At 39.1% G+C, this 15531-nt stretch overlaps 2 protein-coding genes across 9 annotated transcripts in view; one reads left to right on the top strand and one right to left on the bottom strand.

Annotated features, from left to right (window-relative positions):
• Window positions 1–15531, bottom strand: part of LOC109623115 (neurabin-1) — a 196661-nt gene that overhangs the window by 124718 nt on the left and 56412 nt on the right. The gene's annotated exons all lie outside the window — the stretch shown is intronic.
• Window positions 401–4811, top strand: LOC109623117 (uncharacterized). Of its 2 annotated transcripts, none has more exons than XM_020077597.3 (5): window positions 401–773; window positions 845–1225; window positions 1282–1453; window positions 2999–3078; window positions 4545–4811. In XM_020077597.3, the coding sequence occupies exons 1-5, from the start codon at window positions 488–490 to the stop codon at window positions 4730–4732; spliced, it is 1107 nt and encodes a 368-aa protein (XP_019933156.3). In that variant the 5' UTR covers window positions 401–487; the 3' UTR covers window positions 4733–4811. The 2 variants fall into 2 exon arrangements, with proteins under 2 accessions (XP_019933156.3, XP_062710134.1); XM_062854150.1 differs by having other exon boundaries at window positions 426–773; window positions 4527–4811.

The raw sequence follows: 15531 nt of genomic DNA, 5'->3' as shown, positions 1-15531 counted from the left end.
TAATGTATTGACTATTTGTTTTATTCTACCCCATGTTTCGATAAACACATCGGGTAGAATAAAATAAATCGTCAATACATTATGACTGAGATAGCCGTTTCAACGCAATAACTTTTAATGTAACTTTGATCAAGAAAGAGCAAAACAGTTCTGATCAGTAGTGATGACACACCATATAGAGCAATATTGCTGTAAGGTGCCCAACGAAGGATCAGTTCTGGCTCGACAAGAACAAATAACCAAGCTAACACTCAACACGTCCGAGTAGTTCACGATAGAGGAAAGCAATTTGAAGTGGATTTTTGATAAAATCCATAGTGACGTTCACCATTATATCATCCTATGGAGTGATTACCCACCAGCAATCAGCTAGCCACTTGAAAGTTCTCTCTGCACAGGAAACTACCATCGCCATCGAGCTCGAGAAACGCTGGAACTAGTTCTCGACCAGCCATTCGTTCAAATCAGTCCCCAAAGTGCAAGAGCCATGAATAATGTTCGGATTTGTATGGTTCTCTTACTGGCACTCCTTCCGGTAGTGGTGAAAAGCCAACAGAGCGTTATCAAAGTGCCCTGCAACAGCATTTTCGGCTGCATCTCTCAAGTCCATTGTGCAGCGGACGAGTACTGGACTCCGGGCGCTGCCCTCGACGGCTGTTGCCCCGGTTGCGTTAGAGGGCTCGGACTGGGACAAACGGGATGTGACTCCAACGGGACGGCCTGTGCACCGGGATTATTCTGTGCCAAAGGAGCCATCTGTGCGTTGAATAGTAGTAAGTTTTGGAGCAAGTGAGTTCTAGTGACCAACGGTGGATTAAATAAGATGATTTATTATTGGAAACAGCTAGCTGCCTGTCCACCCGGCACGTGTCCGAAAAGGTCCTGTGGAAGCCGCAATGCAACACGAGGGGGGAGTTCATCCCGAAGCAGTGTCGGGGGGATCGGCTGCTGGGGCGGTGTTTCTGCTATTCGACCACCGGCAAGCGGATATTTGGATGGCAATGGCAAGGCAAGGCGGACAATATGACTTGCGCCTGCAGTCGACGGCGGTCCGATTTGGAAGCGGCCGGACGCCAAGATGTTACCTTGCATTGTAGCGCCGATGGGAACTTTGAAACGTTGCAGTGCGATGGAGGAGTGTGCTGGTGTGCCGATCCCAAGACGGGGGAACCATGGCCACGGGTGCCGGCTGTGTTGCCATCAATGTGGCAGAAGTTGCCATGCTGTGAGTATTGATTACTATTCGAAGAACACAATGGATAATTTGATCGAAAACCGTAGATAATCGAACACTTCATGGTGAGCAGTACCTACGACAATGTGAAAGTGAGTTCTTTGCTCAGAAGCAATTGGAAAAGAAATTCGCCTTACATGGCCATGTGAATGTTACTCACACAGCGTTGGTGTGTGACTACGATGGCACCTATGGGGTAAACGAGTTCGAACGAGGAATGTAAGTACATATACAATACCTTACGGCTTCCCTAAGTTATATTTCAAGGAATACCGCTGACTTCAACTACAGTTAGTCCTGTTCAATGAAGTATGTTGAACATGGTTGATATTGCTGCATCCTGCTCTTACCCATTTGTTGAGGAATAGGTAAGAACAGGATGCAGCAACTTCAACACTGTTGAACCTACTTCATTGAACAAGACTATTTTTCTTATTCTTGTTTAGGACTTGATCCTGAGTACCGTAAACCGGGGTCAAATTGATCTTCGGGTCGAAATTGATCACACGTTTTTTGGTTAGGTTTAGCATATTTTAAGTAATTTCCTTTCGACTATCGTGCAGATGGGAACCGATACTCAACGATATTTGCTTGGAAACTAGGGTATATGTACCATTCCTTGGCCTATTTTGCAAGCCGCCTTGACAATTTTGACCATAACTCATGAATTAAAAGCACTAGAAATAATATGTCCACCCTATTACACACTCTAGGCAATGCATGTTTCACCAATTGGAAATAAACTTACGTAAATATTCAAGATTTTACTTAATTAAGTTGAAAAGATTCGATGCGATGGTATGCAACGTTGGTCTATGGTACAAAAATTGGCCTATTAGTGGATACAACGTTGGCCTATTGCTATCCATGCACTAGAACCACTAATTATCTAATTTTTTCAATATTTCTGCTGAAGTATTATCTCTGTTTGTTCACCAATTTTACTTTTAAATTATATTTTCGGAGCTAAATTTTCAAAATACTATAAATAAATCACTTTAACTAAAGTTCTTTCTTAATTTAGTAACAATAACAACGCAACCCTATTATTGTGTTATATTTTTACAGTCACCGCACACAAAATCTTTCTTCCTGTTCGTTTTTTCTGGTTCTTACGCAAGAAATGCTGTTGACGTCTTTTTATCGCTGTTTTTGAAGTCACTTTACTGATGGGCCAAGATTTGGGTACATAGTGAAAAAAATGTCCACAATATTCGGCCCACATTCAATTTGTAAAATAGTTATTGTTCGTTGAAAACAAATACACAAGTTCAAAGTAGCGTCTTTGACCGTCGCATCAAATGTTCAATTATTGAAAAGTCAATTCGAAATGTTTCAGAATAATGCCATTTATGATCATGTGTATAGACTACCCACTAAGCCGAAGAATCATGGCGTCTACAAAAGCTAAAGAAAGTGACATTTTCATTCAATTTTAATGTTCCAAACTGCTAAAATTGAAACGAAATGTTACAGTTGTTTGGCGCATAGCTTTTCCGATATCGAGTTATGCGTGTTTGTTTGAGTTTTTGGTTTACATTGAGATAGGCCGAACGAGGGGACTATGCCAACGAAGCATCCCGATACCCTATTTGAAGTATGTTTCATCTAACGGAAAATCGTCTGATCAATTTCGACCCGGAGATCAATTTGACCCCGGTTTACGGTACATAGAAAACCATTGAATATCCTCTTTAGAGCCATCTCGCTGTGCTAACAAACCACATCAAACTGTCAGCAAAAGTAATAAAAATTCAATTTCAGCGCATATTGCACCTGGCGCGATGGCACCCGGATCGAGCAGTACCAAACGAGCAGCCTCAAGGCGCACCTGATGACCTGCAGTAAGTATTATTTATACGCCGAACATTTTACCGCCGCCACCGGCATTATAATATAACCAACAAAGCAGCAAAAGCAACAACAACAAGCCATTCGGTAAAACCGAGACAGCCAATCTAAAACTTAATCGCCTGAATGTAGGCCAGCTCCTCAACATAGAGACGCTTAAGACTATCAGCACACGTTTCTCAAGATTCAAGACATTTTGCTTCAAAGAAGAGAGCGAGTGTGAGGAGGTGGAACGGTATGTTTACTACATCAGGGAAAGAGACTTGTGCTACATGTTCTACCACTGCCCTCATCCACATTTTGTCGCCTGCCAAAGTAAACAACATCAGCTGAATGAGCATGATGAAGGCGCACTACTGGGTGGCAGAGGAGATTTGTTTGATTTCAACATTTCGACTTGCTCTAGGAGAGGACTTCTTCGCTTTGTTGTGCTCTGCGTCATCGTCGAAGTCGTTCATTCATTGCTTTGCTTCGCAATATGATTCGATTTAATGGTTGAGTAGGCGAAGTCAGATCGAAATTTAATTCCTTCTCTGCAAGGAATCGTAGGTTTAATCCGTATTTGACGATAGGGGCGAAATTTGAATTTGTAATTGATGTGGGCCCGGGATGTTCTTACGCCTACTTGGTTGATTTGCGATTTTACAAGCATTCTTTTGCGAGCAGGTTTCTTAGAAGAAAATGTCAGGACAGGATAACTCCATAGAGGAACACTTGAAGAAAGGAAACGTTAATATGTAATAGGAAAAATAACATATAGGGGAAATTACCTATTCTCGACCGTTTTGTTCTCTTCGTCTTAGGGGGTTTTTTGAAACCTGAATTATATGGCCAAGTTTCAGGCAATTTGGCTGACAAAAACCCCCCATGACGAAGAGAACAATCCTGCCGATAATACCCATTGTCACCCTAGATAGACAAATGCAAAGTTCTAACAAAACGATAAGAATAGTAAGCATTGATTGATTGATTGATTTGTCTTTATTTGAGAGACTTTCAGCTCTTGGCTGGTTCGTCTCTCTAATAGTAAGAGTCTCTCTAATAAAGACAAATCAATCAATCAATCTAATAGTAAGCAATTAAAATGAACACTAAATGTATAGAAAAGAAAAACTATGTATAATAAAGAACAGAAAGTAAATAGTCAAATGAAAAGACTACAATTATATCAACAATATAAAAGAAACAAATTGAATGGTTGAATTGAAACCAACTAAAACTATAAGAACTAAATAAGTTTGCGTTCTTTTTTCATTTACTTTTTTATAATTTTAGGAGCTAGGCTTTCTTTGTACTTTGCATTTTTTCCGTCGACAAATATATATCAGGTTTTATTGATTCGATAACTTCATAGTCCTCGAGCACTTTATTTATATTTTCTTTAAAATAAAAAAAAAACAGCGACCCAGTCGGTTAAAAGAACATTCAAATGAAAGCCAAGCTTTTTTTTATTCCACAGATTGCGCCCGGGATGAGAAGATATTTCAAGCAGCCGGTTTGCAGCTGGAACTACTTTGCGAAGGTAATGGGAACTATGCCACACTGCAGGATCGCAATGGGGAACTATTTTGCGTAGACCGGGATGGTTTTGTGGTGGCCGAACGGGTTCAACCGGAAACGAACTGCGAGGAGTACATTTTTGGATGAAAAAATGATGTTATCAGTTTTATCGAATAATAAAAAATAAATAGGATAACAATGTTTGTCGTAAAGGGTGTTTCATCAATCACATTTTTTTTTTTTTGTGTATGAGAGTTGAGTCCAATTAAATTTTAAATTTCACGTTACGAGTATATCACCTCAGAACGGTGCGTGACGGCGTAAGATCTGCCACATCTGCCACAAGTTTCAATCTTGCTATTTTCCTGCTTCAAGTGGGAGCAAAAATTAAAATTCATGTATTTTTTGTAATGTTTGTGTTTTATTTTTATCTTTTGACTTTTACTGCGAACGGTTTTTGTTTTTTTATTTATTTATTTTTCTTTTTCAATCTTGTGTTTGTCAAATCAATCAATGTTGTCTCAATCCCTCGGCCCCTTCAATATCGCACTGCAAATGTGTTTGTTATTTATATTTATATTTTTGTATACTAATATACTCCTTTTCAGGAATATCATCATTATGAAAAAAATTCGAAAAATGTCATGTCTGCTGATTCGTTTGTTTTAGACTCGCAGAAGCTACATTCAAAACTTGATCAAAATCGATTAAGTCTAACGGGGTGCTCAACGGCTCGCTCAACGGCCTGGGAAATTTTGGCCAAATGTATGCAGAAATCTAGAATTTTGACGCTTGATGGCGCTGTAACCGCTCTATAAACAAAACCTTTGGTATTCTTGTAGGTGACTATATGTCAAACAACTTTGTTGAAAAACCCAAAGTGATCCGCCGCCTGTGAAAAATGTTATACGTAGGTAAATGAGTCGAAACATCATTGCTGCTTTGCCAGTGCATGTAAAGGAATAATATTAATAATGAAATCCCAAATGTATCGCCTCACTTGATGTAGGGTATAACTTTTTTTTACAGGAGTCAGATCACTCTAACGGTCATCGACAAATTTGTTTGACATATACAGGGCTGTTACAAAATTTCCAAAATATCATCCGCGGAATTTGCGACTTCGGAAATAAAATCCGCGACTCGAGAAGCAAATCCGCGACACGAACATAAATATTCAAATTTCATATTGAACCAGATTTTATACTGAATAATGACATGTTTTTAAGAATAGTTTCGTAGAACCTATGAAGTTTTCTATTTTTATTAGGGTCACATTTTTCGTCAACCTTTGTTTGTGCTATTACGGTAAACGTATTGAGACTCCCAGAGCTTCAGGAACAACTATCTCTGGACCCGTTACCAGTCGACGTACCACCAGACCCGTTACTCGTCACAGTAACAGTTACTCGTCACTCGTTACTCGTTACTCGTCACAGATAAAGTTCTGATGCACTATTGAAGCGGGATTTCAAGACTTTTGTCCTTAACATAAAGTTGAGATAAAAAAAATCTCACGGTCACTATCATAAGAATTTGACTGCAATAATTGATTTCTCATCATCGATTTTCTGAATACTATTAGAAAATATGTATCAATAAAAAAATTCATTTACTAAAGTTATGCCCTTATGATATTTAAATTGAAAATAGTACGTTCTAACAATTTGAAATCCGGTCAAATTGTCTATTTTTGTCTTTCTATTGTTTTAGACAAACTCTGCAGAAGACTCTTTTCAGAACTCCTGAAGAAATTTTAATGCAATTTGTGGGTGTCCATACAAATACGAAACTCTTAGAACTTTTTTTTTACATTAGATTTCATTCATTATTCATCATTCACATCTCTCCAGAGTTTCTCCAAAGATTCTTCCAAAATGATTCAGTGATACCTCCTGGAGATTTATCAGGGATTCCTCCAGAAAATCTTTCAGGTATGCCTTCAGGATTTTTTTAATGATCCACACACTTCGAAAAACCCATGTAATTTTGCGTCATTTAACTGCGACATATAGCAGCGAGCAAAATGACACAATATTAAGTTTAACCTTATTTTTACAAGATGCTTTTTGAAGCGGGCTTGTAATTTTACTACAAGTGTTTCCTACCGATAACATAACCTCAATTCCCTCCAGCCACTAACCAAAACATTCCCCCTTCCATTGTTTTTTTTTTCGGTTAAGAGTAAATAATAGAGACCAAGAATCCTGTTCGAATGTACTTTATTCAAGTTGTTGTCACTGTAAATACAATATTTTGATATTTGGCTGTTTTTCACTTCCATCAACTTTCTCGTGATCCGGAACAGCTCCTCTTGCACTTGAGCTATTTTTCTGCCGTCACGAGCTGCATTCGTATAAATGGCATCCTGGCGCTGGCACACGCTGTCGTTCCACTCTCGTAAATTCACTCACTGTGCAATAAGATAATTTATTGGGTACTAATCAACTAATTTATTGGGCACTAATTAACTTTTAATTCTGTAAATGTAACTAGAAGTAGATTTAACCAACTCTTGCCTCCTCCGAGCGAAGGCGTTTGACGTTTCGGTGTAAACAAACTAAATGCGGCTGTTTTACGTTATTGGTCATGTAAATATAAGGCACATAGAACTGAAAACTAAGTTTTTTGTTTAAATGTTACGGGAACGCATTCACAAATATGTCCAACTAGTTTTAAACAGTTTCAGCGATGCTAGTCTGTTCATTCACATCTCCAAAGCCGCAAAAATGAATCATAATATAGTTTATGTCATGGTTGATTACGTCAATTTCTTCAATTGCGTCACCATCAAAATTGAGAATTTTTTGGTGTGCAGGATTGATTTTTTTCAGACGATCTCTTAGTAAGATTTCGACAGTAGAAGCTTCAGGGAAAACTCCAGGAGTTCCTTTAGATTTTTTAATAGGATTCAGGGATGCCTCCTGGGAATACATCGGAGATTCATCAATAAGATCCTTCTGGTATTCTCATAGGAGGTTCTTCAGAGATTAGTCTGAGAGTTCCTTCAGGCATTCCTTCTGAAGCTCCTTCAGGAATTTCTACAGGAGTTTCTTCAGAAACTAGTCAAAGAATTTCCTCAGAGATTCCTCCAGGAGATCCATCAGAAAATTCTCTAGAATTCCAACAAGGTATTTCTACTGACGTTCTGTAGGGATCCTAAAAAGATCTTTCAGGGATTACCCTGGGAGTTTCATCAAGAGTTCTTACAGGAATTCCTTCTAGCATCCCTCCTAAAATTGCTTCAGGGATTCCTCTTGGAATTACTTCGGAATACCTCATGTAATTTTTCAGAGATTCTTACAGGAGTTCTTTCAAGGATTGCTCCAGAAGTTCCTTCGAGGATCTTTACAAGAGTTCGATCAGGTGTTCATTGGGAATTCCTTCAGAAACTCCCTGAACTATTTCAACAAGACTTCGCTCAGGTGTTTTTCCAGAAGTCCCTTCAGAGGCTTTCAGAAGGATTCTTAAATGTCTCCTGGAGATCCATCAAGAATTTTGTAAGAACCTTTTAAAGGAATTCCTGCAGGAGGTCTTCAGAAATTAGTGTAGGAGTTCTTGCAGGGATTCATGCTGAAGTGCTTTTAGAAATCCCAACAGGAGTTCTTACAGAAATTAGCCTAGGAGCTCCTTCAGAGATTCCTCCAGGAGTTTCAGGGGCTCTTGCGGGTGTTTCTTCAGTGATTCCTCCTCCATTTCAGGGATTGCTACAGGAGTTCTCTCAGAGAATCTTATAGAAGAATTCAAAAACACCGAAAAAATTCCTTCGGGAATTTCCTCTGCAATTCATGCACCGAGAAAAATTTCTACTCAATGACTGAGTTGGCCTTACTCAGAAATCGAAAAATCCTTTGTATTCTTACTCGGTTTCGGCTAAAAGTGGGACAACCCATTGGCAATGGGTTGTCCCACTTTTAACGGAAACTGAGTAAGAAAACAAAGGATTTTTCGATTTCTGAGTAAGACCAACTCAGCCACTGAGTAGAAATTTTTCCCTGCGTGCAGAGATTTACCCTGCATTATCTTCGGGGATTCCAACTGGACTGTCTTGGGGGGTTCCCCTGAACTTGCTTCGAGGATTTCTCTTGAACAACTTCAGGGATTCCTCTATATATTCTTCCGGAGATTCCTCCTACACTTCATTCTGGAGTTTCTCCTGGAATTCCTTCGGGATTCCACCTGGACATCCTTCATGGATTTCTTATGAAATTCTTACGGGAATTCCTCCTGAAATTTCTTCGGGGTTTCCTCCTGGAATTTCATTGATGATTTCTCTTAGAATTTCTTCGGAGATTCCTTCTTGATTTACTTCAGGGATTCCTCATGGATTTCCTCCTGGAATTCCTTCGGTTATTTTTCCTACTATTTCTTAGGGGATTCCTCTTGGAATTCGTTCGGGGATTTCTCTTGAAATTCCTTCGGGGATTCCTCCTAGAGTTGCTACGGGGATTCCTCTTGGAATTCCTTCGGAGATTCCCCCTAGACTTCCTATGGGGATCCCCCAGGATTTCCTTGAGGGATTCCTCCTGGAATTCATCGAGGATTCCTCCTGGGATTCTTTCGGGGATTCCTCTTGGAATTGCTTTGGTGATTCCTCTTAGAACTTCTTCGAAGATTTCTTTCCTGGAATTTTTCCGAGGATCCCTCATGGAATTCCTCAGGGAATTCCTTATGAAATTCCTCCGAGGATTCTTCCGAGGATTCCTCCTAGAATTCCTTCGAGGTTGTCTTCTGAGAATCCATCAGAGATTTCATCTGGATATTTTTCGTTGATTCCTCCTAGGTACACTTTGGGCATTCTTTCTCGAACTTCCTTGGAATTCTTTTGGGGATTCTTGCTGGAATTGCTTTGTGTATTATAGCTGGAACTCCTTTGGAATCCGTGCTGGATTTTTTCGGGATTTTATCTTGGAATTCCTGCGGGGATACCTCCAAGAATTATTTCAGGGGTTTGTCATGAAATTTATACGAGGATTCCTCCAGGAACTTCTTCGAGAATTCCTCCCTCAATGCCTTCACGGATTCCTTTCAAAATTCCTTCGGGGATTTCTCATGAAATTTATCCAGGTGTTCCTTATGGAATTCCTTCGAAGATTCTTCCTGGATATTTTTCCATGGCTCCTCTCAGAAATCTTTTAGGGATTTCTTCTCAAATTTCATATTTTTTTTTAATTCCTTTGGGGATTCTTCCAGGACTTACTTCGTGGATTCCTCCTGAAATTCTTACGTGCATTCTTCTTGATATTCCGTCGTGGATTCCTCCTGGGATTGCTTCGGGATATCCTTCTTGAATTTCTTCGGTGATTTCTCTCAGAATTTCTTCGGAAATTCCTCCTGGAATTTGGGGATTCTTCTTAGAGTTCCTTCGGAGATTCCTTTTGAATTTCTTCTCCAGGACTTCCTATTCCTGCCTGGTTATGCCTTGATTTCCTTCAAAAATTTCTTCTGGTCCAGAAGTTCCTGATTTCTTTCGTGGATTCCTCCCACAGTTCCTTCAGGAATTCCTTCTAGAAATTCTTCAGGGGTTTCTCCTGGGGGGTTCTTCAAGGATTCCTCTTGAAATTCCTTCGAGAATTTCCCTTGATATTCCGTCGGGAATTCCTTCTGGAATTCCTTCGGGACTCCCTTTTGGAATTCCTTTGGTCATTCCTCTACGAATTTCTTCGGAGATTCCTGCTGGAATTCCTTCGGGGATTCCTACCGGAATTCTTCTTAGTATTCCTTCGCGGATTCTTCCCAGAATATCTTCGAGGATTCCTCGTGAAATTCTTTCGGCAGTTCCTCCCAGAATTCTCTCAGGGATTTCTCTTGAAATTCCTTCAGAGATTCGTCCTGGATATTTTTCGTACATTCCTCCTAAAAATCCTTCTCGGATTCCTTTAGAAATTCCCGCTAGAATTCCTTCGGGGATTTCTCCTGGAATTCCTGCTTGAATTCATTTGGGGAATCCTTCGGGAACTCTTTCGATGATTCTCTTTGGATTTCCTTCTGAAATTCCTCGAAAATCAAGGATTTCTCCAGAAGTTTCTGCAGGGACCTCTCCAAGAGAGATTTTTAAACCACCAAAGATTCCTGCAGAAGGTCCTTCAGGGTTAAAAACAGCAGTTCCTGTAGAGATAAGCCCAGAATTTTCTTCATGCATTCCTCCAGGAGTTTCTTTAAGACTCCTTCTGGAATACCTTCTGAGATTCCTCCCTGAAATCATTCGGGGATTCCTCAGTGTAAATAATGCGACCTTATTATCAAATGTGATAGCTTCTGAAGGTTCGAAGAAAACAAAACAAAAACTGCAGCAAAACCGATATTTTATTGCCCTTTATTTGAAATGAAGTAATGCAACATGCACTACACTAAGGATGCAGGTAATGTGGTGGCACTGACCCGAACAGAAATCAATAGAGGTATTCATTTAAACGTAATAGTTTATGTCATCAATGGTCATGAAAAAGCTCAGACTAAAAATTCATAAGCGTAATGACAACTTCTTTGCTTTGCCAATGTTTACATTATGGTCAAATTTTGGTCACGCCTATTCACGCCGCCACCGCCGGCCGAAAAAGGCCCTCACGCCGCCGCCGAGCAAAATATAGTCGGCGCACAGGTCTATGTGGGTACAGAACAAAAAACTGAATTCAAAGTTGCGATATCACAGTAGAGAATTTCAACCAATTTGGGAAATACCATCAGAATCTAGAGAAACTGTAGAGACATGATTCTTTTCATATTGTTTTTCTTATGAAGATATAAGATCAGTTCAACAAAATCGCATGACCTTTTCTTCGAAAACATTCGTGATATCTGCTGGCATTCCATTAAAAAACTTTTGACTTGTTGGAAAAATTTGCATAAATTTGCGACTTTCAATATATTTCGTAGTTTTGAAAAGTTTATTAAAACAGAAACTACTTCGAAGCTGCAAAAGATAACGTTTGACAGAAGTGTTGTGACGACTTTCACTTGTAAAGTTTTAGTGAAACTGGCAACATTGTCGAGAAAGTAGGTTCGGACATTATGTATGAATTTAGATCGTTCAATTGTATATACGACAGCAGTTAGAGAAGCTGAGCAAGTGTGAATTTGTTTGGAGAAGTGCTCCTTCAGGGATTGGTGCAAATACGAGGATGTAAGTTTATAATTAGAATTAATGTAAGATTTGTATTTAAAATAAAATAAATTCTAGCATTGAAGCTGATTACCACAAAATCTGCTATCGATGCGTGTTTGATTCCGAAGGAGACTGTCCCCAACAAGAAGCTTCGATAGAAATAAATTTAAGAGAAAAAAAATGGTCTTAAAGTAAATTACAACAACTTGATGATTTTGTGGCTATATCGGTCTCTTTCTACTCATAGTATAAGGGAGTAGAGATCAAAGTGGATAATGAAATGATAGATATGATAGAATTCGCTAGGTAGCGAACAAGTGTGAAAAATTTTTTTTTTATAGAAGGTGAAATTAGGCAAGTAGGCCATGTATTGAACGAATACATCGAATGCGTGAAACTTCTGCCGTGCGACCTGTGCTTTTAAACAGATCGGCTTGGTTGGTAGTTTTCATACCACCTTACCAAGACTGGCAAAAGTTTCAGGCACTCGACTGCCTAATGTATTGTTCTGTTTTCATCACAAATTCTATCGATCGGTAGCTTTTTCGGAATTCGCACTCCGTTCATAGGGGTATGCCTATATCGCGGCGTGTTCTTCCTATTAGCTTTTTCGATCTTATAGGATAGAACACTTTTCTTTTTGAGCCAAACTTTTCATATCATATGCTGATTTATCGACCGTATTCTATTAATAACTTGATGATTTTGTGGCTATATCGGTCTCTTTCTACTCATAGTATAAGGGAGTAGAGATCAAAGTGGATAATGAAATGATAGATATGATAGAATTCGCTAGGTAGCGAACAAGTGTGAAAAATTTTTTTTTATAGAAGGTGAAATTAGGCAAGTAGGCCATGTATTGAACGAATACATCGAATGCGTGAAACTTCTGCCGTGCGACCTGTGCTTTTAAACAGATCGGCTTGGTTGGTAGTTTTCATACCACCTTACCAAGACTGGCAAAAGTTTCAGGCACTCGACTGCCTAATGTATTGTTCTGTTTTCATCACAAATTCTATCGATCGGTAGCTTTTTCGGAATTCGCACTCCGTTCATAGGGGTATGCCTATATCGCGGCGTGTTCTTCCTATTAGCTTTTTCGATCTTATAGGATAGAACACTTTTCTTTTTGAGCCAAACTTTTCATATCATATGCTGATTTATCGACCGTATTCTATTAATAACTTGATGATTTTGTGGCTATATCGGTCTCTTTCTACTCATAGTATAAGGGAGTAGAGATCAAAGCTACCTAGCGAATTAGAGCGCTACCTAGCGAATTCTATCATATCTATCATTTCATTATCCACTCCCTTATACTATGAGTAGAAAGAGACCGATATAGCCACAAAATCATCAAGTTATTAATAGAATACGGTCGATAAATCAGCATATGATGTAAATTACAACTGCCATATAGATAGGCATCCGCGAAATGCGCGACTTAAATCAGACAAATTCGCGAAAATCGCGACCAAATTTCAAGGATCCGCGAAATCCGCGTCGTGGCACATAAATCCGCGACAAATCCGCGAAAATCGCGAAATCCGCGACTGTTATAACAGCCCTGCATATAGTTAAACGGTTACAGCGCCACCTAGCGGCCAAAATCGATTTCTGCATAATCTTGGCCAAGTTTTCCCATGCAAACTTCAAGTTCATTTACCACCCCCTAAGACTTAATCGACTTCGCTCAAATTTTGAACGTAGCTTCTGGGAGTCCAAAATAAGTGATTCAGAAGGTAATATTTGACATTTTACGAATGTAAAAGCTATGGGTAAAATCAAAAATTAAGCGGATGCAAAAAAATAGATAATTTTCTTAACAAAAATGCTTTAAATTTAAAAAATTACAAAAAAAAGATAAAAAACTTAATAATTGAAGAGGATGCTATCAGAAATCACAACGTATATTCGGAGACTTTGGAAAAACTACATGAGATGACACTGAGTTTACTAAGCAAAAAAAAAGAGTTCCGCGTTCTGAAGGTGTTGAAAAATCGGTCCTAATGGTCCCTAACGTTAGTGGCAGTGGTAGTCCCTAACTTTCTGAATTTTACGAAAAGCGAAGTGTCAACACCCCAGTCACGAGAGCCAAGTTCGGAAAACAACTCACTAAAGCAATGTTTACTTAGAATCCGGAGGCATGGTATATTTTCAAATGGCGCTCTCAATAATCACAATCGAATCATGATTCTTTTACAGTAGTCTGACCCTAAACTAGTCCACGTCCTCTTTTAATGTTGAAAATTTCATCGATTTTCTTGCAACGAGTGAGAAGTTATTTCAGATTGAAGACAAGAGCAGGAGAAAAATCTTGCACAAACACGTTGAAAGTTTAGCGTGGTCAGATATGACAGTCGCAAAAATGTTAATAATCTTCAAAACCATTGCGTTTTGTGCACAGATGTTGTTAATCATGGCATAAGGAAGTGACGCCGGGAGACTGAAGCTTGGGTTCATTGAGTAATCTGCTTGGAGTTCGAGGTTTGCCAAGAAGTTCGAACTCTGGGCATCGTTTTTTGACAACAAGATAATGAGAACTAATTAGCACAAGGATGACAGCCTCAAAAACCACGTGCTGCTTTTCAAAAACGCGCACAAGGGATCTGTAGACGCTTTACCTATTTTTATGCGCTGCCACGGCAGCCGGAGGCGTTCAGTTGTATCATCAGTCATCACATATGGATAGTGTTTATAAACAGAAAAACACTCCAATTTCGCGTTTTATCAATTCACTGAATTGCCTCGCATAGATGATTTGATTGTTGTATTAACATGCCGAAGGGTTGATGGTAAAATTTACCACAGTTGTGGACAATGCTTTAGCTAGCCCCATTAGCGTTCCCCCAAGAATGTGAAAATTCAAACCATTCAGTGATATCCACTGTTTATGTTTGTGAAATGTTTTCACGAGAAATAAGAAATTAGAGATGAGAGATGAGATGAAATGAAAAATAAGATGAGAGATGGGATAGGAGAGGAGATAAGAGATGAGATAAAAAATGAGATAATAGATGAAATAAGAGATGAGATGAGATGAAAGATTAGATGAAATGAACGACGAGATGAGCGATGAGATGAGAGATGAGAGATGAGATGAGAGATGAGATGAGATGAGATGAGAGATAAGATGGGAAATGAGATGAGAGATGCATGAGATCGGATTCTCCTTCTCGCCGCTTCCTAGATAAAATCTGGTTAAGGAAATGTCCCATAATTCATTTCGTCTTCGGATGCAAAAACATTACCAATATTTTAGTTTCGAGATATTTGATCGTAAGAACCGCTTCATTTTCATCTCCATACATATCATAACTCGATGGTCTCTTGGATATCGAGTTGTAAGGAGTTGACAGTATGATGCAAACAGAGATGTTCAATGTTCATAATCAATGTGGTCCGACGAACGTTGGCGTCCATTTCTTCGGTACAAATAAGGTTTTCTTAGCTATCCATCCCGTCAAATATAGATATCAGAAGTTCTTATGAAGCGTTGTTTCAATTTCAAGGAAACGGCATATTAAAGTGTGCCGGCAGCAGGCCGCGAAGTTTCCGATATCCGACTCGCCGTATTTGCGTCGATTCGGTTCTAGGCAAACCGCCGATCCAAAATTTTGGTCGGTAGAATGCAGAGATGTTGACCATATTTTGAGTCCGACGAGCGTTAGCAAGTTCGGACAGCAAGCGATTCCTCGGTCTATTGAATACATAGTTTATACCGTTATTTCAGTCTCTATTGAGAATGAACTTTTTTTTCATGATAACTGCAGGAATTATTGCAATTTATCCATTTTTTTAAATCAATTTTATTATGAATTTAGATTTATGGATCTTTTGA

This window comes from Aedes albopictus, chromosome 2 (assembly GCF_035046485.1).
Source record: "Aedes albopictus strain Foshan chromosome 2, AalbF5, whole genome shotgun sequence".
Classification (NCBI taxonomy): Eukaryota; Metazoa; Arthropoda; class Insecta; order Diptera; family Culicidae; genus Aedes; species Aedes albopictus.
Note: the sequence above shows the minus strand (reverse complement) of the source record. Positions and strands in the feature narration are given on the sequence as shown.